The 25,842-nt window shown below is 40.3% G+C and overlaps 1 protein-coding gene across 17 annotated transcripts in view; it reads left to right on the top strand.

Moving 5' to 3' along the window:
- LTBP1 (latent transforming growth factor beta binding protein 1) overlaps positions 1 to 25,842 on the top strand; it is a 399,284-nt gene that overhangs the window by 300,723 nt on the left and 72,719 nt on the right. For all 17 annotated transcript variants that reach the window (XM_064494599.1, XM_064494596.1, XM_064494598.1 and 14 more), the window contains 4 exons: positions 2,027 to 2,146; positions 13,241 to 13,363; positions 18,577 to 18,699; positions 21,182 to 21,304. In XM_064494599.1, coding sequence (XP_064350669.1) covers positions 2,027 to 2,146; positions 13,241 to 13,363; positions 18,577 to 18,699; positions 21,182 to 21,304 — 489 coding nt within the window. The remainder of the gene's footprint in view (positions 1 to 2,026; positions 2,147 to 13,240; positions 13,364 to 18,576; positions 18,700 to 21,181; positions 21,305 to 25,842) is intronic.

Genomic DNA, 25,842 nt, shown 5'->3' with positions numbered 1-25,842 from the left:
TAAATCTTCTCAGAACATCTGTAATTGTCAGATTGTTTTTAAAGGGTGTGGGCTTATCTGTCAAGCATTCATGTGCAAAGCGATGGTCCCCAAAGAGGTCAAATATGGGTCCTCAGTTTCTCCACACAGACTCAGGACGGGAAGATAAGATATTCAAGGATTAACCAGAGCATAAAGATGGACAGTGAAAAGGAAAGAAGTTTTAAAACTTATCTAAGCAAATGGAAAGCAGTTAGGGGAGTATTCAGTAATATTCAGTGTATGGAAATTATTTAACAGAAATGTCACCAGGGTTCCCCAAGTAAATAATACATAATTCTATCACTATGAAAAAGGCTTGAAAGAAGCAGCAGCCAAATAATGTGGCTGTTTTCTCATTTCGTCGTGGACAAGAACCAGAGGTCCCCGGGCTTCTGGCTCGCTGAGGATTTTCTCAGCTGTCACTGACAAAGTCACTTTCAAACAGCGCCAGTCTCCAAGGAGTCTGTTGTGGTTCACAGACATTATCTCATGCGTTCGTGCTTTCTCCTATGAAGGTGCTACCAGGCAGGTAGTCTCACTCTCAAAGATGAGGAAACGAGCTAACAGAAGTGAGAGCAGCAGGCAGTTCACGGATGCCGTCTCGTGTTGCTCAGCCTTGTACCTTCTTTCACGGGCCAGCCTATCTCTGTGACCTTCTCTGACTTAGCAGTTGTAGTTCCATTTTTAAAAAATCACATCCAGAGAAGAATGTAATGCTGTTTGGAAAGTGAAACTGGCAAGCATCATCTTTTTGTAGAACAAGAAGTCCCAGAACATCTGACCTAAAAAAAAAAACACAAAACAAAACAAAACAAAACCACTGTGTGTCATTGTCTATTGGCAAGAAATTTTTGCTGATAGGAAAAAAAAAATTACAGCATTGACCTGGTGCTTATTAATTCTATTAATAACATCTTTTACTTTAAGCATCTTTTCATACATGTCTAGTGATACATAATGGGGAATAATTTTTGAGAATTTACCAGAATGATGACATCAGATACCCATGCATGTTTAGTTTATTTGTTGTGTATTTCTTCCACTGCTCAACTTACCTGAAAAAAATCTGTTTATATTTTAAGCTTGATTAGAGGTCCTGTATACACCTCATGCTGGGACACTTAGACGTTGAATCCACTCATTGAATTCAGAATCCAACTCCAGAAAAACACGTGTTTCAGCTGGGCTGGTACCCAGGGGTTGGTACACATTTGAAACTGTGGCCTCTCCTGTATCTTACCTTCCCCCACTTCATTGTTTTACCGTTTGTAAAAATGCTTAAAGCTGTTGTATCTCTGCCACAGCTCCATCCATGGTGAAGGTGTTTTTTCCCTCCTCACATTGTAAAGAACAGTGATTAATAACTTTAGTTAGCTGTGAATGTGAAAAGTAAGGTGTATTTTTACCAGAAAATATTACTCTGTGATCATGCACCATGTTCTCTGGAAAATCCTGGAAGTATTTGATGAGTTCATTCTCTCCTAATATTCTTATTCCAGCTCCACGGAATTCCTGTCATATGGAAGGTTTTACATTATTCAAACCTAGGATGTTTGGGGCCCATGGTGCCAAAGCAGAGATTTCCCTAGAGCATCCATTGTCTGCAGAGAGAGCCTCTTAGCCAGATGGATAAATGGCTTCCTCCCTCTCATGCCCGTTTCTTGTATTTCTTTCTGGCAAGCCATGCTATTACTTGAAAGGTTTGATATCCAGAAAGTGGCCCTGGAGAAGCTGCCAACTCCCACAGTGGGGAGAGCTGGGCCTGCCAATTGGAGAATTGGGGCCAAGATCTTCCTTGGAACATGTGTAAATCTTTCAATCAAGGTATAGCCAGCCATGCATTATTGCTGTGTGTTTAAGTCCAGTGTTTCCCTTTTCCACTTACTGTTTTCTCCACCTCAATGTAGAAATAACCTGCCTTTTCCCCCACTCTATCACACAAGTCAGTTTGTGCTGTAGTGTTCTGATCAAATGTCCGTGACCTGGTAGCTTTTTGTTTTTTCAGATATTGATGAATGTTTGACTCCAAGTACTTGTCCGGATGAGCAGTGTGTGAATTCTCCTGGGTCTTACCACTGTGTTCCCTGCACAGAAGGGTTCCGAGGCTGGAATGGGCAGTGTCTTGGTAGGTACCAGAGTGTTCTTATCATAGTTGCGTTTCTTCTGTCTGGCCCGTTTTCCAACAAAGTGGTGTGATGCCAAGTGAGCCGTCTTTCAAAATTGAAAAGGGAGGGGGGGAAGAATGTAACAAACTCATGTCATTCTGAGCAGTTCTAGGTAACTTTGAACCATGAAGAAAATAAGAAATTGAGTTGACATGAGGAATGTGAGATTTTACGTGGGACAAATAATTCTGATTGAAACAAATTGTTACCCCTGATGTGATAAGTAACCAAAACCAAATAAAATAATACACACCACAGGGAGAAGAGAGGTGGAGAGCAAAATGCTGGAAAGGAGAGAAAAGGCTTGAGGAGAAGCTACCACAGACTCATAGAATCAGGAAACATACAAACGCAAACTTGGAGCAGGAGTAGCAAGTGTAGAAAGAGCAGTCTGGTTGGATTGCCCACGTGCCTTACATTCATGCATTCATCCCTTTCAGTATTTAACACTGAATCCCAGTGATGAATTGGCATTGGCTCTCATTTCCTGTGCTCTAGTTAGCTTTCCCCCTTAATGGTTTTCCTTTATGTTTCTGTTGACCGTGGGATCTTCTTCTCAAAAGGGGACTCTCTTCCGCTCCATGCCACATTCTGACAATGTGAGCTAAACTTTTCATTCCTTCCTTCTTTCTGTCCTTCCTTCCACAAATGCTGGAGAACTCACTGTCTATACCCAGAGTTGTACTGAGTACTGGGATACATTGAGGGCTTAAAAAATAATAGTAATAAAAGTACTCTCCCCACGAAACTTACTCTCTGGTCGAGGAGACTGACACTCACCCAGACAGCTTATGAGTACAGGTGAATGGACACCTGAGACAAATGCTAGGAGAGAGAGCTGTGTGATGCTGTAAGAGCATATGATAGAAGGAGTTGCCTCTAGGAAAATCCTTGAGTTGAAGCTTAACTGGGAATTGAACTGGGGAAGGGGGTAAGAGAGAGGTCATTTTGGCCATCTGACCAGTGTAAGGGGCTTGTGGAAGGAGGAAGTAGGTCATCTTCCAGAAGCTGGAAGGCCAGTGTGGCTGAAGAACAGAGTACAGGGTAAGATTTCTGCAAGATTCCAGGCCCTCTTGGTCCTATTAAAAATACTGGTCTTGATTCTTACATCTCTGGGAAGACGTGTATGTGTCTCAGCGGAGTTGAGATGGGTGGGCTTGACAGACACACTCCCAGCTTCGAAGCTTTGGATTCTTCATTAGGCAGCATGAGCTAAGCCTCTGTACCCGGGACAGGTGGCCCCCTGCCCTGAATCTCATGCCCATCCCCACGGGTCTCTATCAGGGAATTGTGTGAGGTGCTGATCTTTGGGTAGAAGAAAAGATTTTTTGTTTGTTTATTAATTGCTTCTTTGATTAGCATTTGTTGATGTAATCGGTGGCAGTCAGAAAGTGCATTTGGTTTTAATTTTTCCATTTGGCGTAAACATCAGAGTTACCTATCAAGTTCTGTTCTTGTACCTGCTTTCACATACAGATACATATTATAATCCAAGAGCAGAGCCTGGACTTTACCTTAACTTACTAAAATGCACAGTCGTGGTGTAAACACAGCCCTGATTCATGCACTCGCTGATGGAAAGTGACTGACCAAATTGGCATGTGATTGCTCATCACTAGAAATGCGCAGATCTAGGTGGGGGAATAATAATAAATGAATTCTTACACCTAAATGAGCTCAGTCAGTCTGATGGTGACCACTCTGCCCCGGTTTAGTGACAGATACACAGCACCTCATTTAACAGCAGTTTTGCTTTGTCAACCAGATTAGTAGACTCGTAAGTAGATCTGTTAGGTCACCGTGTTGTTACTCAACCAAAGTCACATGCTTGACCACTTGTCCAAGCAATAACTTTCGGTTTTGCGTTGCTGACTAAGGTCGCACATCTCCCAGCAGAAGCAGGCAGTGTACTTTTTCCCTTCTGTGTTGGGTAAAGTTGTAGGTTCTGCGTCACCTGTAAGTCAGGGGGCCCCTCTGTGACCATTGCAGTGCCGTCCATGGCTCATATTGGACTTGCAGCTCTCCTCAGTTTCTCATGAGGGCTTTTGCAGATTGTACTGAAATAGATTTTTCCACTTTAATTTTTATGGCAGTCGAGCTTTCAAATGTTAACACTGAGTGTGACCAAAAGCAGATACTGCAATGTGCCTTTCTGCTCAGATTTAGCCAGTGAATGGGTTGGATTCTTCAGTAGCCCTCTGACAATGCTTGTGAATACCCAGCCATTTCTTTTTGATTTAGTTCCTTTACATGTTTTAGTTCTCATCTTTGTGATTCTGGCACTCTGAAATACTTCTCAGAAGGTGCAGTCCTACTTAAGCATGTCTTTGAGTTGAGCTCATCGATAACACAACCTGACATATGTTTGTTTGTTCATTTGCTCCTCGCATCAGTCAACATTGTATGCCTGGTATGAGCCAGGCATTGTGTTTTAGACCTGGGGACTGAGAGTGAACAGAGTAAATTCCCTCCTTTCATTGCACGTAGACTCTAGAGCTTGCATTGTGCTCACAGGGAAACAAGTGAGAAAGCAGAGTATGTGATATGTCAGGTGTGGTGAGTGCCCTAGAGGGAAGAGCACCCTAAAGGATACAGGGAGTGTTAGAGATTTTGCATGGACAGAGAGCACATCCAGTGGTAAATGCTTTGCTAACCATTTGGTTTTGTGTGTAACAGTTATTTGAGACTAGTTTGAGGTTTTTTATATCCTTTTACCCCAGACAATTTAGGGTCCATTGATGAGACTTTGTTCCCAATTTTTAGTATTTGAAAACATTAAAAAATTTAAAAATTTCCTAAGTCTCATTGTTTGGAGGAAAGTCCTACACTTGGCACTTGTCAGTCATCTGTAGAGATGATAGTCCCTACTTTGGAGGATTTCTTTTCCGTTTTAGTCTCCTTTTTTCTGCCTCTCACTGACAGCGTATTTTTAACTTAGTATAATTAAATTTATACAGTTTACATAGCACTGTACATAATACCACATAATGTACATAATACTATTTTCTTTGGCATTATGCTTACAATTTTTTAAAAATTTGTCAATCTTCATGTCCATCTGGCTCTTTTTTCTCTTAAGTGATTTCATTAGGAGAAGGGAATGGGAAGGGATAAATTGGGAGTTCGAGATTTGCAGATACTAACTACTCTATATAAAATAGATAAACAACAAGTTTATACCGTATAGCACAGGGAACTATATTCAGTATCTTACAATAACCTATGATGAAAAAGAATATGAAAAGGAATATATGTATGTATATATATGACTGAAATATTATACTGTACATGAGGAACTGACACAACATTGTAAACTGACTATGCTTCAATTAAATAATTAATTTTAAAAATCTACACACACAAAAGAATTAAGAATTGCCATTTTGACCCTATATTCTGCAGGGATTTGATGCCAGTTCACTTTCTGCTTCTTTGACTAAATAGTGAACTTGCTGAAACCATTAATGGCCTCTTTGTATTCATGCCTTGGAAACTGGATCTTACTGACTGATGCTTCTCCTTGATTTATGAATTAGAACAGAAATTATTTGGGCCAGAAACAGGTAAAATGTTAGCAGGTGTTGTCTAGGGGATCACGCTTTTTCCTAGTGTTTAGTTCAAGGCATACGATCCTTCGTTCTCAAGTTTATTGTCCACTTTCAGAATATCTCGCCCTTAATGCTTTTTGGCAACTCGTGCTGGCTCTTCTGTTAACGTAGCTTCTTCTTTCAAGTTGTGGATTTCAGAGCTCTCTTGAGAGCCACTTTCATCATTCAACACTGTATTCCTTGGACCTCACATTCAGCCTGGAGCTGCTGCCCACGCGGTCCCCACCTCTGAGGACTATTTCATCATCCTGGGTTCTGGCCAGTTCCAACTGCCTGCTTTCAACCAGAACCTTTCTTGAAGGAAGTCAGCATGTCAGGTCCTCAATTTACAGGCTTCACTTGACTCACAAAGAACTTGAATCAGCCTGATTCAAACCTGACTGGAACCATCCCCCAAATAAAATCCTCTAATATTTAATTGCTTTAAAGTACATTCAGTAACTCTGATATGAAGATTGTATTTCCCTGAATTTAGGCAGAATGTCAGCTCTGTGAGCTCCCTGAAGCTTAGTTTCAAGATCTGTAAAATGGGGATCAAAATACTTTCTTCATAGGGTTTATTGTCAGAATTAAATATGATATCAAGCACTTTGCAAGGACCCAAGAAATCTTACAGTCCTCCTTCCCCCATCCCTCGTACCTCCGTTTTATTTCGCTTGTGCTGAAATGGAAGAAACGCAGTAGTAACTGATACTTCTTAAAGTAAGTTACTTGTCAAGTTTCAGTGGATAACTGCCTTCTCTTTGGCTTTCTTTGAGCTCATCTCATATAGTTTTTAATTTTTCTTACGTCGGAGGAGCTTTCTTTTATGAATTTAAGTAATCTTAACCTTATAGTTTCTTTTCAACTTCTGACTTTCTGTTTTGCTGGCATATACTTCTTCAGAGTTGTAGTTCTTCTCTGCAGGGTCACTGATTACTCCTAGCACATGTTTCAGCTCCACGGGACTGCCATCCCCATTCTTTACTTCATTGTCTGTGCTCTCCTTGGCAAGACACAGTATCTGTCACCTGACAGATGTGTGCAGTTAGCCTTCTTCGAGTTTATTGCCTCGCTTTACAGTTGAGTCTGTGACAGACCATGTGACCCAGAGCACAAATTTCTGAGATTTTAATCGAAGTAGTACGGGCCCCTTTGTCAGCCCGTGTTTCAGTTTATGATGACTTTGTGACTCCCATTTGGGTTTTCTTACTGTAGTAGGTCTTTGGCACTGGAAGAACTTAGTACCACTCAATCCACTTGACAACTGGTCAGCCACAGCCTTAGCCAAAGCCAGGCGCAGAAAACTTGCAGAATAAACATGGAGAGCTCCTAGTTCTAAGAGTTCTTTTCACCCTAGGATTTCTTTTGAGATTTTAAGATCCATTGTTAACCTTTGTGGGATATATGAATATTCCTAGACTTAACGTAAAACATAAGACTTTCATCCTGCATTTATTCTTTTTATATAAGATGGCAACTTAGCTCAAGGTCTGCCTTTTGCAAACATACCATAAAGTGTGCAAACATCAGCCTTATCCCTAAATTGTTATGTGCTAAAGGAATCTTCTAGTCAGTCAATAAGAAACACACTTGCCTACGTGTGTTTCTGCTAGATGCCAGAGAAGATTTGAAGTTGTAAAAAAGCAAAACAAAACAGAGTAGAATGGTGAATATAGGGGCTTGGGGCATGGAATACTGGGGAGATGGCATTGAAGGTTACAAACTTGTAACTAGTAGGTAAGCCCTGGAGATGTAATGTACAGCTTAATGATTATAGTCCATAATACTGTATTATAAACCTCAAAGTTGTTGAGACTAGATCTTAATTGTTCTCACCATAAAAGAAATGATAGTTGTGTGACCTGATAAGAGGTGTTAGCTAACGCTGCAGTTAATCATTTTGCAATATGTGTATCAAATCATCCCTTAACCTTACACAATGTTATTTTTATTAAAGTCTACTTGATTTACCATACTATGTAGCAATAGTATAGCATATTCTCCATTTAAAGTTATTATAAAGTAATGGCTGCATTTCTCTGTGCTGTGCAGTGTATCCTTGTTGCTTAACTTACACAGTGTTATAATGTCAATTATATCTCAACAGAAAAACAAAAACAAAAACAAAAAAACTACTTTTGAAGGCAGGAAATATGCCTGTGTGGGGAGACTAGTTACTGTAATAAACTACAACTTCTCTTTGTATAGTTTACAATCGTCTCTTTAGTACAGACATAGAATTTGATTCCCAAATAGATTAATGGGCTCACTCATGCTCATAGGCAGGTAGTAAATGGGAGAGATGGGACACGTTCCCAGGTCTTTAAGCTTCAAAGGTAGTATTGTATTTTGTTTTATATAATATCTCGTATCTCTCATGTACACCGAAGAAAATAAGCAAACCAATGTAATTAAGATAATAAGGAAAATAAAAGTCCATAGAAAGGAGAGATCCATGTGGGTTGGAGTCATTTGTCCCTTGCAAGCGGCAATGTTTTTGCCTCAGGGATTCTAGAGTCAAAGATGACGGGCTTGCACTCAGAGCCCCAGGTGAGTTTTGCTGAAAGACGAAGTGTTCTTTTGGAAAGGTAAGATAGGAAGCTGGTGACTTGGTGGGATTAGTGGATTGACTTTCTGAGATCATCTTTGGATCTTTATCTGGGATATACGTAACATTGGCTCTTTTCCAATTCTGAAAAGCAGTGATGAGTCTTTGAGGAATGTACAACATATTTTTGTAGGCAGCTGTGCTACTGCAGATTTTTAACTTGGTCGGAATTGGCAGAAGGGCGTGAGGTCCTGAGGACTCACTATACTTCAGTTGCAGGCAAGGCAGTTCTTTGTACTGGCCCAACCCACATCTGTCTCTCATTTGGCCACGTGTGCTTTTCTGTCAAATACGTTCTCCTGTCATCTTTAGTGTAAAGACTATATATAAAGAATAGTTGAGGGATAATTGAAGCAATGTTTGGGTGGAGAGTAATCCTGTATTTTCATGTAGCTATAGTGATCAAATAAGATGTCTTCTTCCCGTATCAAATGATGCTCACGCACTGAAGTCTGTTGGTCGCTAAGGAATTACATGAGGCTGAATGACCTCAGAAAAATGACTGGTTCACCCTGCTGACAGATTCATCTCCTTGGAAGTAAAGGAAGTAAACTCTTGTTCTGAACTCAATTCTGACCAACCCCAAGGAGCCCATAGGTGCAGGGTAAGGGGGCAGTGCAGCCATGGGTGACTTGTGGGAGGGCAGCCCTGGTAACCCTTACAACCTTAGGGGTCATGCCCACGAGGGAGAGGCTTCAGGCAGCGTGCTGTGTTCCCAGGATATTAGGAAGGAAAATTTCAAAAGGGTTCCTGACCCAGATGAATTAAATCCCAAGGCAATGAGAGAATTTGCAGGTGGGATTGCTGGCCAGCTGGGATTCATCTTTGTGAAATTGTGGAGAATGGAAAATTGCCAGGGAGTTGGAGAGAGATTAATGTCCTCATTTCCCCTAAAAGAGGAAAGAAGGTGGAGTTCGTTCGGGAACTAACGATCATTGAACTTCATGCTGTTCTTGACAAAGAACTGTAGACTGCAGGATTCAGATGATGAGGTGAAACTTTTTTTTTTTTTTTAAGGATGTGTAGGTCAAATTAGCCAGGGTTCATTAAGGACAAGTTATGCTGGACTGTCCTGACTGCCTCTTCTGGTAGGGTTATTAGAGTAGAACAGGAAACCCTGTAGGCGTGGCATATCCAGTTTTCAGCAAGGCATTTGTGAGAGTCTCTGAAGGCATTATGAGAAGGATCACTTCGGACTGGGCGATAGCATTGTGAAGTGGATTCCGTGAACTTGTGAACAGTGATATCCACGAAGTGCCAACCTAGTAAACTCCTGGAAACTTCCTTATTGTGGGGGGTTTAATTAATTCATTGAATAGCAAATGCCAAATTATGTCTCCAAAGCACATTGATAATTTTTTTAAAAATTCTAACCCATTTTTCTATGGACAGTTTCTCTTTTGAACTTATGTATAGGTATGTAGGAATTTGGGTAGTATGACTCTTCTATAATACTGTAATCCTAGCATGAGTTTTGAGCTCCAGTATAGAAAAAGACACAACCATCTGCCTCTGCTGCAGGGGTCAGGGGCTGTGGGTTATGGATGCCACATAGGGTGGGTAGAGATCACCTTGTTTCCTGTGGCATTGATCCTCCCAAGGGTTAGAAGGAAGGACGATGGTGGCCTGACCTTCTGTCATTGCCACTCAAGGCCCCACAAGTTTGTGTCCTTGACTAAATTGAAGACCTGTGGAAACCACTGGAGGCTTTTAAAGTAGAGGAGCAACACCATTGATCAGATTTGTATTTTGAAAGATGGCTCTGGCTGCAAGCTGGATAATGGATTAGATGGGGCAAGATGTTCAGTAGAGAAACAAATGAAAAGATTGTCAGGAACCCATTTGAGAGAGAATGGTAGTAGTAGGAATGAAGTAAACTTGTGGGTATTTGAGAGATTTTTGAGAAGTAGAATTGACGTAACTTGGTAATACGTTGAATGTGGGGAAAGAGGGAGAAGAAGGAATCTGGACGGGTTGACTCCCAAGCATCTAACTTGGGCATTTGAGTGGGTAGTGGTACTGTATATTGATAGGGGAGGCAGCATAAAGAGAAGGCAGGAGAAAGATCACTTTTACCCATAAAGAGTCAGAGGTGCCTGTGGGACATGAAGGAGAGAGCTGTCCCTGTAGACTAACCAACCAACTAGGTGTGGGGGTCAGCAGTTAAGGAGAGAGGTCTGGCTAATGATACATCACTGAGTTTATTTCATTCCTTTTACATCTATCAAGTGAGGCCCCCCCTAGACACCTTCCTTCTGAATAGAGATTTTTTTTTAATTGAGGTATAATTGAGATATAGCATGATATTTTGGGTGTGCAAAATGATTTGGTATTTGTATGCATTGCAGAATGATCGCTATAATAAGTTATCATTATTATGTTATACTAGTTAACATCCATCACCATATATAGTTGAAAAAATTTTTTTTTCTTGTGATGAGGACTTTTAAGAACTACAGTTGACCCTTGAACAATGGAGGCATTAGGGGCACCAACCCTCTGCAGTTGAAAATCCGCAGGTAAGTCTGCAGGGATCCACAGGGCTCCACATCCACGGTTCCTCCCAACCACAGATCATGTCATACTGTCGTATTGAAAAACATCGTGTGTGATTGGACCCATGCTGTTCGGACCCATGCTGTTCAAACCCATGTTCTTCAAGGGCCAACTGTACTCTCTTGGCAACCTTCAAACATGCAGTACAGTGTTATTAACTGTGGTCAGCAGGCTGTACATCCCCATGACTGACTTAATTTATAACTGGAAGTTTGTACCTTTTGATTCTTTAGAGAGATTCTTTAGTGATATTTTACTATGTAGTTATTTCCTTAAGAACTTAAGTGTCATTAAACCCACGTACTCATTCAATTCAAACTTCTATGTACGGGATTCTGCTTCCATGCAGTTATGACTGCAGTAAGTGAAGAAAAGAATAAACACATCAGTCAGGCTCTCTTTTTACTTCAAGGCATTTTGCTTCATTGTTAATCATGGCAGTAGCCTGACAAAATAGCAGTTTTATAAGCATCTCATGAATGGTAATCTGCAATGTCTTAATTTACGTTAACTGAGGGAAAATATAGGCTTAGAAACTACTTTGCTGTTACATTCTGCAGTCCTATAAATCACATTCTCTGGTGCGTGAATAATTAAAGAGAGTAATTCATATATTTTTTTCATCTTGTTAACATTTTTGAAACCAGACCAGATCCTAGACATGACATTTTCACATTGCTGTTGGAATTTCCATGCCTAGTGTCTAGGCTCATTCTGTCCCGCTGTTTACTTTGGCTCCAGTGTTTGGCTGCTTCTTTCAAGTAGTTTGCTTTCAGTGTTTACAAAAGTGGACTCCCACAACCAAAGAAAGGACGGATAGTGAGTCCATCTGGAAGTGCTGTTTTTGTTGTCATGGAGTAGGGTCACTTCGCCATAATTAGGGATTGTGTGAAAGCGAGGCGGAACACCTAGGCTGTGTCAATTACTTGGCTGTTTTCAATATGCATTTGGCACATCGCCATGTGCACACACACAAGATCCCCCTTTGCTTTTTTTGGTAATACTCTATTTCTGAATTCCACTGTAAGGAAGATAGAGTCTAGTTCTCATGAAATGCAGTGCAAATGAATGATTGCTGACCTGAAACGAGATCTCTGTTAATGTGCCCATGACTCTCTGCCTGTTCATATTAAGAGGTGGAAAGCTGTATTGCTTTTGTGGTGAGCATTGCAAAATGGAATGGATGCAGTCAAGAGCCTTTCCTCTGTATTATTTGTCTGCCTTATGTATAAGGTGCTCTAAGTATAGACCGCTGTAAAACTAAGCCTAAATTGTGATGCTGTGTGTATTTTTGGCACTTAGTGGTTGAATTTTTTCCTCTTTAAGTTTTTGGTTGTTTGTGCTGTATTATATGTCTTCTTACTGCAACTGTAGTGGCTGTACCCGGGGGCAGTCAAATGGGGCACAGAACTCACATTTTCCTTTCTGAATTAACAATGTTCTAGTAGGAGCTTAGTGAATGTTTACTGAATGAACTCAGTGAATACTTAGATGATGATTATTGATATACCTCCTGTGTTAGCAAATAATAAAGGCAAAGTCATGATTGTCTCTTTCACTGTTTCTATCAGTAGACTTTGAATCTCTGTTTCTTCCTCTATAAAGGGTTAGTGCATATGGATTTTGTTAGCATTAAACAAGACAATATATGTAGAGCCTCAGTGCCTTCATACAGTAAGTGTTTGATAAAGATTAGCTATTACTTTTTATCTGCCCCTTCAGCCTATACTCCACCTTCAAACTACCCAGTAGGCTTATGTTTGTCCCTTAGATTTTTTTTTTAACGCTGATTCATTGCCATCTTAGAACGTTTTATCATATTTTTTTTTAACTTTTCTGTTACAACTTTTCCTATGGTTTCTCTGGATTGTGAGTCCTATCTCTTGCCTCAGTGAGCCCTCACATTCTGCTGAAATTCATCAATTCCCTAACCTGACCTCCACGTGTCTTTGATTCTTTGGAATAACTTATTTTGCAGAGGATGTTGCTCTAAAACCACCCTCTCTTCCTCCTTCCCTTCTAAGCAAGCCTCCCATTGAATTTATTCTTAGACCATGTTTGGTTCCTTCTTGCAAGTTACTTTGCAGAAAGTAAGTTAAGCTGTAGAACCATCATACGTGCAACTCATACCAGAGCTCCGTTTCCTTCTAAGGGCTAATTTGAAAGCTTACCTTAAAGAATCTGCCCCTCTTTTAAAAATCCAGTGTTTCCATTTCTAACCAAATTCAACTTTATTCATGTTTTATTTCTTTTTTCTCTCTTTTTTTTTTTCTCCCTTCTATTATGCAACATTCTTCAAGATGTGGATGAATGCCTGGAACCAAAGATCTGCACAAATGGTACTTGCTCCAACCTTGAAGGCTCCTACATGTGTTCGTGCCACAAGGGCTATTCCCCGACTCCGGACCACAAGCACTGTAAAGGTAAATGCTGTGATCAGCTTCTCGTTTTTATTTTGAACTGTACTTAAAAGCATGTTAGAGTAACGAGCCTTAGAGAAGGGAACCATGCTACCTGTCATTTATTTTGACTCAGCTACTTAGAGCACATTTTGGTTGGTGTCTTTGAAAGTGATTCTTCATGGTGGTTAAACACAGAGCATATTTGTTTACATAAAGGGAAACTGTATTTTTAGAGAATATCTATGAGCCACAAGTCTGTTTGATTTTTCTAGTTATAAAAGCAATACACTCAGTTGCACAACTCTGGGAGTACAGTAGAAACTGTTGAATTGTACACTTCAGGTAGATGAATTATGTGGTGTGTGAATTAGATTTCAATAAAATTGCTATTAAAAACATGCATTATTGAAAATGTAGCAAGTTTTTCCAAAAACCCATAACCCCAGTCTTAATCAGGAGAAAAACGATGGTTTACTAGTTTCCATGTCATGGCTATTGTGTAAAGTTGCTGCTGTGAGCATTGGGGTGCATGTATATTTTCAAATTAGCATTTTCTCTGGATATGAGTGAGATTGCTGAATCATAGGATAAGTCTACTTTTAGCTTCTTAAGGAATCTCCATTACTGTTCTCCACAGTGGATGCACCAAATTACATCCCCACCAACAGTGTAGGAGGGTTCCCTTTTCTCCACACCCTCTCCAATATTTATTATTTGAGGCTTTTTGATGATGGCCATTCTGACTGATATGAGGCGATACCTCATTATAGTTTTGATTTGCAAAATTGTATATCATCTATACTTCAATTTTTGAAAATGGAGGGCAAAAGATGGCCATAGGCATAGACAGAAAACTACAATTCAAAAGTAGTTCTGCCCTCCTACACTGCTGGTGGGAATGCAGTTTGGTGCAGCCACTATGGAAAACAGTATGGAGATTCCTCAAAAGACTAAAAATAGGCCTACCTTATGATCTAGCAATCCCACTCCTGGGCATGCATCCAGAGGGAACTCTTAATTTGAAAAGATGCATGCATCCCAATATTCATAGCAGCACTATTTACCATAGCCAACACATGGAAACAACCTAAATGTCCATCAGCAGATAAAGAAGTTGTGGTGTGTTTATACAATGGAATACTACTCAGCAGTATAAAAGAATAAAATAATGCTATTTGCAGTAACTTGGAGAGACCTACAGATCATACTAAGTGAAGTAAGTCAGAGAAAGACAAATATATGATATCACGTATATGTGGAATCTAAGAAAATGACACAAATGAACTTATTTACAAAACAGAAACAGACTCACAGACACTGAAAAGAAACTTATGGTTACCAAGGGGAAAGGGGGTGGGGAGGGATAAATGTGGGAGTTCGAGATTTGCAAATATTAACTGCTATATATAAAAATAGATAAAAATTTTCTTCTGTATAGCCCAGGGAACTATATTCAATATCTTGTAATAACCTTTAACGAAAAAGAATATGAAAATGATATGTGTGTGTGTGTGTGTATATATATAATATATATATGTATGTATGACTGGGACATCATGCTGTACATCAGAAATGACACATTGTAACCTACTGTACTTCAGTTTTTTAAAAAATCAAGTAGTTCTGGAAGATTAAAACATAAAATGTGGAAATGTAAAAGAAAAACATCAAAGTCCAAATTGGGGACATTATAGACAATTCTGGACATATCCTTGAGACAATGCAGGTTGTGAAAAACAAGGAAAGGCTGACTGGGGAGACAAGACACCTGAATACTGAATACAGTGTGGTCCCCTGGGTTGGATCTGGGAACAGAAGAGGACCTGAATGGAAAAACTGGTGAAATCCAAGTAAATCTGGGGTTTAGCTTTGAAAAAATGAAGCATTATATCAGATTCTAGCTCAGACACTCAGAAGCAGTGTGAGCTTGGATAAGTTACTTCATTTCACTAAACTGTACTTGCTTATCTGCAAAAGGGTAACAATAAAGGTACCTGCTAGGGTTGATGTGAGGATTGCATGAGATGATACAGGATAACGAGCCATCAGAGAAAGGCACAGATAATACGTGGAGAATGAGGTAAGGCAGGGGCCCAGCGTGACATCTTGTGGCTGATGTTGTTATTCGCCAAATAATAGGCAAGGTTCTTTTGAAGTCAAGAAGTGTGGGACTAAATCTGCTTGTATGCTTCTGGAAAGGCTTCACAGAAGTGTTGCTGTTTGCGCTTCGTTTTAAAATACTGAATGCAGAAGGGAGAGGAACTTATTTAGCAGACAGAGGAAACAGGAGGTATCAAACTTGGAGGTAGGGAAAGGGCTGTTACCTCCACTCGGCATTGAACCTTGCCTCTACTCTGCTTCTCTCCTGGTGTCTTTGTACTGCAGTCTGGGGTAGGATCAGGCGAGATCCCGTCCTCCGCCTGAGAAACCTGCATATGCACTCGTTGTTTTCTTTACTCCCAACCAGAGCCCTTCCTTTTTACAGTTGTAAATTGTGTAACATCCTTATTCTTTAATTATTTCAAAATCTTTCCCAAACGACATCAGCTCACAGATGTCAAGTTCCACCTAGATCATAAATCTGTTCCTTTCCCAACATTCCAGCAACTCTGCCAGTTTCCCCCTGTTGATAGTACTGAATGTTGACTGTGTCTTCACCTCACTAAACCTACTGACAGCTTTTCTGCGTTGTAAATACATTATCTAATGTATTCATTCATTACTTGTTTATATCTTTTTGTACTTGTGCCTTTGTATTTCTTTGCACATTTTAATGCTGTATGCCCTAAATTTATAAATACCAAGATATTGTCTCTATTTTAACTCTGAGCAGGACTTGTCATAGCAATATGTGCAAAAAGTCCCTTAAAGAAATATCTTTTGTGAAGAATAATGTTTTCTATTCATCTCTTGGCACAAAAGAGAGAAGACATTTGTCCTGCATGCTTATTTTATTAGAAAGCATTCTTTTGTCATAGAAATTTTGTCCCTCATCAGAAAAGAAAAATGCCTTTTCTTGTGTGTAGAATTATGCTGCCTGTGATCCTCTTGGTCATTTTAAAGACCTAAAGATCACCACATTCAAGATAACAGAGTTGCTTCAAGTTATTCTAAATGTGTGTACCATTACTTATAATGAATTACTTCTGACAGTCTTCCTAGCATAAATGAGTAACTTATGTAAGACGTCTGGCGTTTCCTGACAGTACTTGGAATGGAAGGTATATTCTCGCTGCAGACATCTTCACATGGGAATGCTTAATTTGTCTTCTTTGAGAAAGTCAGAAAGAGGCCAAAGCACTAAAGATGCTGTCAGACACTACGTGGGATCCAACCAGCTACATGAGCTATTGTTGGTCTTAAGTTTTGAACTGACGTCTCAAGTATTTTATAGGATGTGTTGAAAGCAAGCATGGTGTAGGCTGTTCTTGCTTTCGACTTCTCTGAAAGCTAGTAGGCTAAGGGCTTTGGAAAGGTATAAAATAATTAAGACAAAATTCTAATTTAATTTCTCTATTGATAGTATTTGGCAGCTAGAACCATTATATAAATAAAAGGGATCAGTTTCACAGTAAGGGAAACAGAAGTTTCTAGTAAACTACAGTCATTTCTATAAGAAAAAAAACAAATTCCTGAACTCCAGTTACGTTAACAATTAGTGTGAGCTTTTTCAGAAACATGGGATAACCTGACACTTGGCTTCTGTCAGGATAAACTTTGAAAAGTTAATGCCTCATTAGAGGTTAAGAAATGCAGCTTTGCTCAAGGAACAGATAATTATCAGTAATACTTGAGGGGAAAGACTGTGAGGTTGTTTGCATTTTAGATGCATTTAAAATAATGGGCTATTTTGGCAGGGAAAGTAGAGCTCAGTGGTAGAGTCATGCCTGGAATGCACGAGGTCCTGGGTTCAATCCCCAGCACCACCATTTAAATAAATAAGCAGACAGACCAACCAACCTGACTACCTAACCCTTTCACAAAAAAAAAAAAAAAAAAAAGATATTTTTAGAAGGAAACAATAGACATTGATCTTTAGGGCATGGTTTCCTTAAAACAAATTCTCCTCTTTTTAGATGAGGGCCCCTTTCTCTCTGAGTGTAGGGCTCGTGTGTTTTCATCCCTCTCACCACTAACCCTCACAACAGACCTGTAGGATACGTGGTGAAGCTCAGTCCTATCATATTTTGATGATCATAAACTCTTACAAACTGACCAGCTATTCAGCAGAACGTTCTGAGGCTATGTCTGCACCGACCAGGCAAGATAGAATTATCCGATTAGATCAGATCAACCTACAGGCCAAACAAAAGCTTTTAGAAACTGAGCACCGCTTCTACCACAAGTGTTCAAGTTACTGATGAGGCCAGTCTTTCCTTCACTGGTGTAAATTCACATCCATGACTAGAACACTCGGAATTACCTTTTCTCCATCAATAGCTTTGTTTATTCGAGGCGATTAGAAAATCCTCACTCATTATTTTCTCCATTGACATTCCAGCAGTTGCCATCAAAATATATCATTTCTCTTGGTTTTCCTTGTTACTTTGAAAATGAGCTCAGTGTCCTTTAACAGAACTGGTTGACCTTGTACTTTTCCAGCTTCTGAATACAGTAGAAATGTCTACTTCCTTCCATAACTGCTTCCATTGTGGTTTTGCATTTAAAGTTCTCAGCAGAGTTTTAGTTCTGCCTCCTTCCATGAAACTCTACAGGTCTGCAGACTGCCTCATGGCCGTTATTTTATGCCTGAGATCTTCTGTTTTCAACTTGAAAATATTTCACATTGTGTTTCTGCTGTATTCAAATTATGAGAGGGAGAAAGAAAGAGCAAAGGGCTTGATGTTGTATTAAAAGTGGCTTTTACTTGCTCATAACTTTATCATCTGTTTGTAATTCTGTTCTCCGGTTCATACTGAGGTCTATATGAGGGACATTGGTGGGCTGTTTCAAACTAAAATGTATAGGGCCCCATATAGGAGGAGTACTATTATTTTTGTAATAATAACCTCAGAATTCGTTGTAAGGAGCAGTGCATTCTCTTGGGTAGTACCTTTTTCTCTGTTCATTGAAAATTTGTTGTTATTGCTGTTGTTGTGGGTCCTGCCTTAAAAGACCAGCCTGGAAACGAAGGCTTTGAGGGCAGTAGCTTGGTTTATGTTCTCAAATTTTAGCTAAAGGGGTATTTAGATATAAGACCTCATGTTAAACAGTTGCATTGTTTGTGTTCACAGATATTGATGAATGTCAGCAAGGGAGTCTGTGCATGAATGGGCAGTGCAGAAACACCGAGGGCTCCTTCAGGTGTACCTGTGGGCAGGGGTACCAGCTGTCAGCAGCGAAAGACCAGTGTGAAGGTAGGAGTGTGCCATCGTGAACTACTGTGATTTCAGTTCAAGGCACCCAGCCTGAAAAGCTATGTGCTCAATAAAGTTAAGTGTGCTTTTGAGAAACTCCCTAGATGATTTCTTTATGGTGCCAGAAAGCAGAAGACCTCCACTGAAGTCAGGAAAGTGAATAAACCAGGAGAGGAAAAGGTTAAATTTGAAAAATATGATATTAGTAGCTGGGCCTTAGTGTTGGGAAGAAAAATGATTACTCTCTCTGTAATTCTTGCAGAAAATCAATTCTATTAAAATTATTTGAAAGTTTTACATAATAAAATTTCAGCTACCAGGTCATTGTATCAACCTGATACTATGCTGTGAAATATTAATGACCTAGTTTTTGTGTGCATTGAGCTTTTTAAAATTCTTTCTTTTAAAAAAAAAGATCACTAAAGAAGATTTTCCAGTTAGACTGAAATAAGGAGTATCCCCTTATACTCAAGGGTTAAGTTTGTGAAATATGCCCTCTTCTACAGGTAATAGTGAGGACTTTGGACCCCTCTAGGGTTGACCTTAGACTTAAAAAAAAATTTTTTTTCATTGAACTTTATACAGAATTACAGTTGACCCTTGAACAACACAGGTTTGAACTGTGTTGGTCCATCTACATGCAGATTTTTTTCAGTAAATACTTAACTAGACTGCTACATGATCCATGGTTGGTTGAATCCTTAGGTGTGGAACTTCAGATACTGAGGACTGCCTGCCTAGTCTCACATGAGTTTTTGACTGTTGGTGGTTGTACCCCTACCCCCACATTGTTCGGGGGTCGGCTGCAGCTGTACGTCACTTCCCAAAAAGTAGATGCTCCCTGAGCTTGAAGATACCGTGGTATCACCTGTGACAAGCACAAGTGTCCAGAGTTCTTAAAAAGAAGTGTCATTTCAATGTCATATAAGAACAGAATATAGACTGTACACAGTCAGTTATTTTATTATGAGGAAACAAATCATATCCATGTCTACATGTAAAATTTAGTATTTAATGAGTAAAATGATACCTCATTACATCCTGAGGTAACGTTCTAAAAGAGACAGAATATGATGGTACTACAAAGGGATCTGCCAGTGTTACCATGACCACCTTCGGTTATCCCTTTCTGGAACACGGAAAGTCATTACAGTACATAATCTAAAGGTGGAGAATGACAGAACACACACACTCACATACACAGAGAAATTAAGCAGTTTTTTTGAGATTCTACAAGTCCCCCCTCAGAGTTTTTATGCTTTAGTTTATGACTCCTGACCTTTACAAGTGAATGTGTAATCAGAGAAGAGGTCCACACATAAAATAATAAGGCTATCATTTTCATAGTCCCATAGTCCTTTCTTCTGAAGAGGCTGCGATGTCATTCTCAGAGATAAGTCAGACACACGACAATCATCCACCAAGGAGGCAACAGGGGCAAACCAGCTTTAGGTGCTAAATGCCATGACAGTCACAATGATGCTGTGAGCAGAGTGGGGCAGAGCAGTGGTGTAGGGTCCCTGTGGAACTCTTGCAGAATCAGATCACCAGAAGTAAATACAGGTACTCAGATGTGATGGGCAAAGTCTATCAACAAACATGAATTGTGTGCCTGCTGATTGTTAAAACACTGGGTCATCTAAGGAGTAATAAAGGGTGTGGTAGACATAGTCCCTGTCTCAGGAAACTCAGAATTTACTGATGAAAGTGAATAATCGAATATGTGTAGACCGTTACCGTGCCTTTTATGTGTGGATGTGATGCAGGCGTGTAAGTGAGCCTGGGCTCAGGATAGTGGTTACAGACAGGTAATCTCTAAGCTGAGGATATGTGTATCAAGAAAGAGAGACTCAGAGGCAGGTATCAAATGGGCTGAGAGGAGGCAAGGGCCATTAGATGGGCTCAGAAAATCAGAGAGAGAATGGAAACCTGATTGCTATGGGTCTAAAGGGGAAATTAGTGAAAAAGAATTCAAGACATTTGTGCCATGACACTTTTGGATCAGGGGTCAGCCACCTTCTCCTGTGAAGGGCCCAGGTAGTATCTGAATATGTGGTGCTGTTTTCCAGTGAAACTTTACTTACAATAATAGGCAGGGAGCTGTAGCTCGCAGACTCCTGCTTTAGGCTATCCCAGTCTTCAGTGCGTTTAAGCTCAGAGTGTTATAGTTGAACCAGCAGAAGAAATTCCAGGAAGCTTCGTTGAGGTTTACAGAGTACAGCCAAGTATTTGTCCCTTATCAACGACCAGTGGAATTAATATGTACAGATTCTTAGCTCACTGGTTAAAATTTTAAGTTCATCTAGATTTTTCCCACTGGGCTATTAATGAATAACCTTTTAATAGAGGTCAGTTTAATTCACATAATGAAAATGCTCAGTTAATTATAAACCACATAGTTTATAGACCTCCTCTACATGAATGATTAAAAATCATTTTTAAAGCACAACTCCTAAGTGTCTTCTTACTCTCTTGTTCACAGATACTGATGAATGCCAGCACCGTCATCTCTGCAGCAATGGGCAGTGCAGGAACACAGAGGGCTCCTTCCGCTGTGTTTGTGACCAGGGCTACAGAGCATCTACCCTTGGGGACCATTGTGAAGGTGAGAATTGCTCTTAGTTGCAGAATCATGATTAGGGGAATAAAATGCCAGAATCAGGATTAGGGAAATCTGGATATCATCCTGGCCTCCATCATCAAGTCCATACTTTTTTTTCCCCATTTAAAAAAAAAATTTTTTTTAATTGAAGTATTGTCAGTTTGCAGTGTTGTGGCAATTTCTGGTATACAGCACAATGTTTCAGTTATCCATGTATACACATATATTCCTTTTCATACTCTTTTTCATTATAGGTTACTACAAGATACTGAATATAGTTCCCTGTGCTATACAGTATAAACTTGTTTATCTGTTTTACATGTAGTAGTTAGTATCTGCAGATCTCGAACTCTTAATTTATCCCTCTGCACCACCCCCACCACCCCCACCTGGTAACCATAAGTTTGTTTTCAATGTCTGTGTGTCTGTTTCTGTTTTGAAAATAAGTTCATTTGTGTCTTTTTGTTTGTTTGTTTTAGGTTCCACATATAAGTGATATCATGTGGCTTTTTTTTCTCTTTCTGGCTTCACTTAGAGTGACGATCTCCAGGTCTATCCATGTTGCTGCAAATGAACCCACACTTTTGTCTTTGCAGCTGAGGACATTTAGTCCCTGCAAGATATTTCCCCCTTGGTCACACAAATACTGTGAAGAAACGTGTAGAATCCAGGTTTTCTTTGTACTTCTCAGAATAGTTTTTTTAGAAGAATTATGCCAGCTAATGAAATAGAGTTGGGTTAACTTTCCTCAGCTGTAGGTGGTTTCTCTGGGTGTAGAGTTCCACCACGTAGCATCTATTCGGATGCGGGCTTAGCATCCCAATTTTCCAAAGGAGTAAAGGCAAGTTAATTTTCTAGATAACTGTAAAGGTTTTCAGAGCCAGACTTTAATTCAGTTTTGAGCTTTTTGCATAAAATATTTCTGAAAGGTATCCCACGTATGTAGCATTGCGGGTCGTTAGCCACTCTCACAGCCTGCCTTGGCTCGGAACCCCTCTGAGGTGGGCAGGGCTGCTGAGCCCACCTGCCGCCCTCCTGTCGCTTGTGGATTCTGGGTTCACTCTCCACCCAGGTAACAGTGTGTTTTTCTGACTCATTTGCTGATGTGCTGCATTTAGACCCTGTCAGTTGTGAAACCAGAAATGTGAAAATGGCAGGGTTTGCTTCTCATGGCGATTTAGCGTCTACACAAGGGTCTGAACCCCATTTTTGTGAGAAATGAATGCACGTTTTAGTGACTGGTTTTGTGACACACATTTCAGTGGCCCCAGATTCTTTCTGACTTGTCAGTGCCATTGGTTGGGAAGGACCCCCTGTACTTTATAGCATCCTTCTCTTCTGATCAAAGAGCTTGGCACCAGCAGTCACAGCCCTCCTGGAGGGCGGTTGGGGCAGATTCAGAGGCCTTTAAACGTACATTACCCTTGAATCAGCAAATCATCTTCTAGGATTTTATCCTAAGGTAGTAATGTTCTTCAAAGGGTTAATAACACCAGTGAGAAGTTGTAATCCAACATTCCTACTGAAAAATAGGCAAATGGTCAAATAAGTGCTAAATCAAAAATAATAGTATTTGATTGTCTAAAAATTGGGGATGGGGAACTCTACAATGTATGAATAAATGTTAATGATTCAACATAGTAGCATTCCAAAATGGGAGAGGTGACAGGGCACATGGGAAGTCAGTGGAAACCTACAAAGGCATAAATTGGGAGATCGAGATTTGCAGATGCTAACTGCTATATATAAAATAGATAAACAACAAGTTTCTACTGTATGGCACAGGGAGCTATACTCAATACCTTGTAGTGACCTATCATGAAAAAGAATGTGAAAAGGAATATATGTATGTATACGTATGACTAAAACATTGTGCTGTACACCAGAAATTGACACCACATTGCAAACTGACTATACTTCAATAAAATACACACACACACACACACATACACACATTTAAATATATATACACTGACCACCAGCGTGTTTTCTGCCCTAATTTCTGGCCTAGCCAAGAGGGTAACCAGGCCGTTGATTAAGTCTTGGGTAATGGATGGTCATTACAGGACGTGTTCTGCTATTTTGGCCATTTTAATGTGTAACCATTATCACCAGAAGTCCAAGATTCTTATTCTAAAAACATCCATTGCATGAAAAGCCAAACAAAAACTTTTTACCCAGCTTGCTTGTCATGATTAACATATATGTTCTGTGAGAAAGCTTCTTTTCAAGTATATAATCAGACCCTTCTCTCTTCAAGTCAAGGCTAATTTCCTGGGTGTCCTAGGTTGTGAATAGGGCTGGAGTCCATACAGCTGACTCAGAGCTCCCTTTCAAATTCTGTGAGCGCTTCAGCCTGCTGATTCCCTACTAGGACTGTTTCCCCCACCCCCCCAGTGGTATTTAGCTGTAATTAACTGAGCTGTGACTGTTCACATGCCTCTCGCAGCTGCCTTTCTTGTTGGCTTTGCTATTTACATGCGTAATTTTCCTCTAACAACTCTGGCAGAGACCTTGTTTTCTTAGTGTTACCCTGCAGTCCCGCTGGCCTTCTCGTGGCGTCCGAAGCCCGAGGATTGTGCTAATTCTTCAGCACGCTCAGTAGCCACTAGTCTGTGATGCGTGGTGGCGTCAGTTGTCCTAGTGACTAGAGGCCTTGGCTTCTCAGCCTTCCAAGCCTCTGCCTCTGACTTCTTCTCCCTCCAGGCACAGTCTCTGCTCCCTTGCCTGTCTTGGCACCTTCCCCAGCCCCTGGCTGTGGTTCCTCCATGCTGCTTCTTCGCAAAGCCTTAGAAAAAGATTCCTGATTCACTCTGCCTTCCTGTGGCCCTTCTCTGTTGGTCATTTCTTTGCAGACCACAGCAAAAAAGGGAAGAAGTCCAAGTATTTCTCACCTTCTTACATTTCTTTCCTAGTCAGAATCAGTCATTGTTTCATTCATGCGTTCGTTCAACGAACATTTGAATGTCATGGATGTGCCCGGCACTGTTCTGTGTACAGGATATACAGCTATAAACCAAACAGACAAAAAGTCCTGCCCTTGTGGAGCTTACGTTTTAGTGAGGGAGATAACAGTAAGCAGGATGAGTAAGAAGCTATATAGTTTGTTAAATGGCCTTAAACGTTAAGGAGGAAATAAAGAGGCATACCTGGGAAGTGCGGAGAGAGGGAGGGAGAGTGGTGATCTGAAATAAGTAAGCAAGCAGAGGCTAGCCTCAGATGATGACATTTGGGTATTGCCGGTAAGGGCATTCCATTTGTAGACTTGTGGAGGAGATTAGGGGTTCGACTTCAGCATTTTAAGTTTTCAGTGCTTACAGTGAGTATCCAAATGAAGTTGTCTAAAGGGCAGTTGGACCTATGCATTTGGAATTCAGGGGTGAGTTCTGGGCTGGGAGCCATCAGCATGTATATAGACAGTGTTTGAAGGCTTGAAATTGGATGGGATCACCAAGGGAGTGAACGTAGCTAGAAGGGAGAAGTCCAAAGACTGAGTCCTTGTCCCTCATTTAGACGTGAGGAGCTGGTGGGGAACAGGCAAAGGGGATTGAGAAAAACTGGCAAGTGAAGGAGGAAAACCAGAATCCAAGAGAAGGGAGTATTTCAAAGAGGAGGGAGTGATGAACCTGTGTCAAACATGGTTGTGAGGCAAGAATGAGGACCAAAAATTGACAGTGGGATTTAGCAAAGTCTAGGTCATTGGTGCCTGCCAGAGCAGTCTCAGTGGAGGGGTGGCCAAAACTGTTGCTTTCCTTGAAGCCTGATGGCCAACTCCCAGAAATCTTTCTTTCGTACCACACCCAGTTGGTGATGTGGTCTCTCTCTTAATACTCAACCTACTCTTTTTTTGCTTTTGAACATAGGAGTCTTGCAAAAAAATTTTTAAAACTAAGTCAGACCCTTAACACAATGCAGTGAGTTTTTAAATCTATGCAGTTATTTATAAAAATTTTAAAATGCTTCTTTTTTTTCCCCTCACATGGCATTCTTTCTCTTAGATTTTGGAAAATGAATAGAAATTGTTCTGGAGTAGGGTGAGCAAAGCTGACATGTTTCCATTCTACTGAGGCACATGTCTAGGTAATAGAGGGTTGTTGCTGAAATTCATATCCTCAGGATTCTACTTGCCCATTTTTTAATTGAGATTTTTCATAGAATGGTAATGATCAAATGTGCCTTTTGGAGCACTGGAAATGCCTATCCCCCGCCCCCTTTTGATAGTGGTTGGTCCAGATTATTCCTTTAGTACATATTTTATGGCAAAGATTCATAAATAGTGGACTAGAATATTCCCATTTGGCACAACTGCTTCAAAATCATGAAATTAGCAGAGGGTTGGGGCATAAGAATTATTTTCACAGAATTTATATCTAAAAACCTATTCTCAATTAACTTGGGTTCCACTTTTAGGAATCTTGATACACCAGTGAATAAAGCATTTGTTGGCATGTTCAGGCTTCACGGGAGGCATGTAGTATCCTCCGTGCTACTTTCTGTCTTAACTGTGCCTGCTGGTTCCCTTTACTGACTCTCATGACAGT

The sequence above is a fragment of the Camelus dromedarius genome, chromosome 15 (assembly GCF_036321535.1).
Source record: "Camelus dromedarius isolate mCamDro1 chromosome 15, mCamDro1.pat, whole genome shotgun sequence".
Lineage (NCBI taxonomy): Eukaryota > Metazoa > Chordata > Mammalia > Artiodactyla > Camelidae > Camelus > Camelus dromedarius.
Note: the sequence above shows the minus strand (reverse complement) of the source record. Positions and strands in the feature narration are given on the sequence as shown.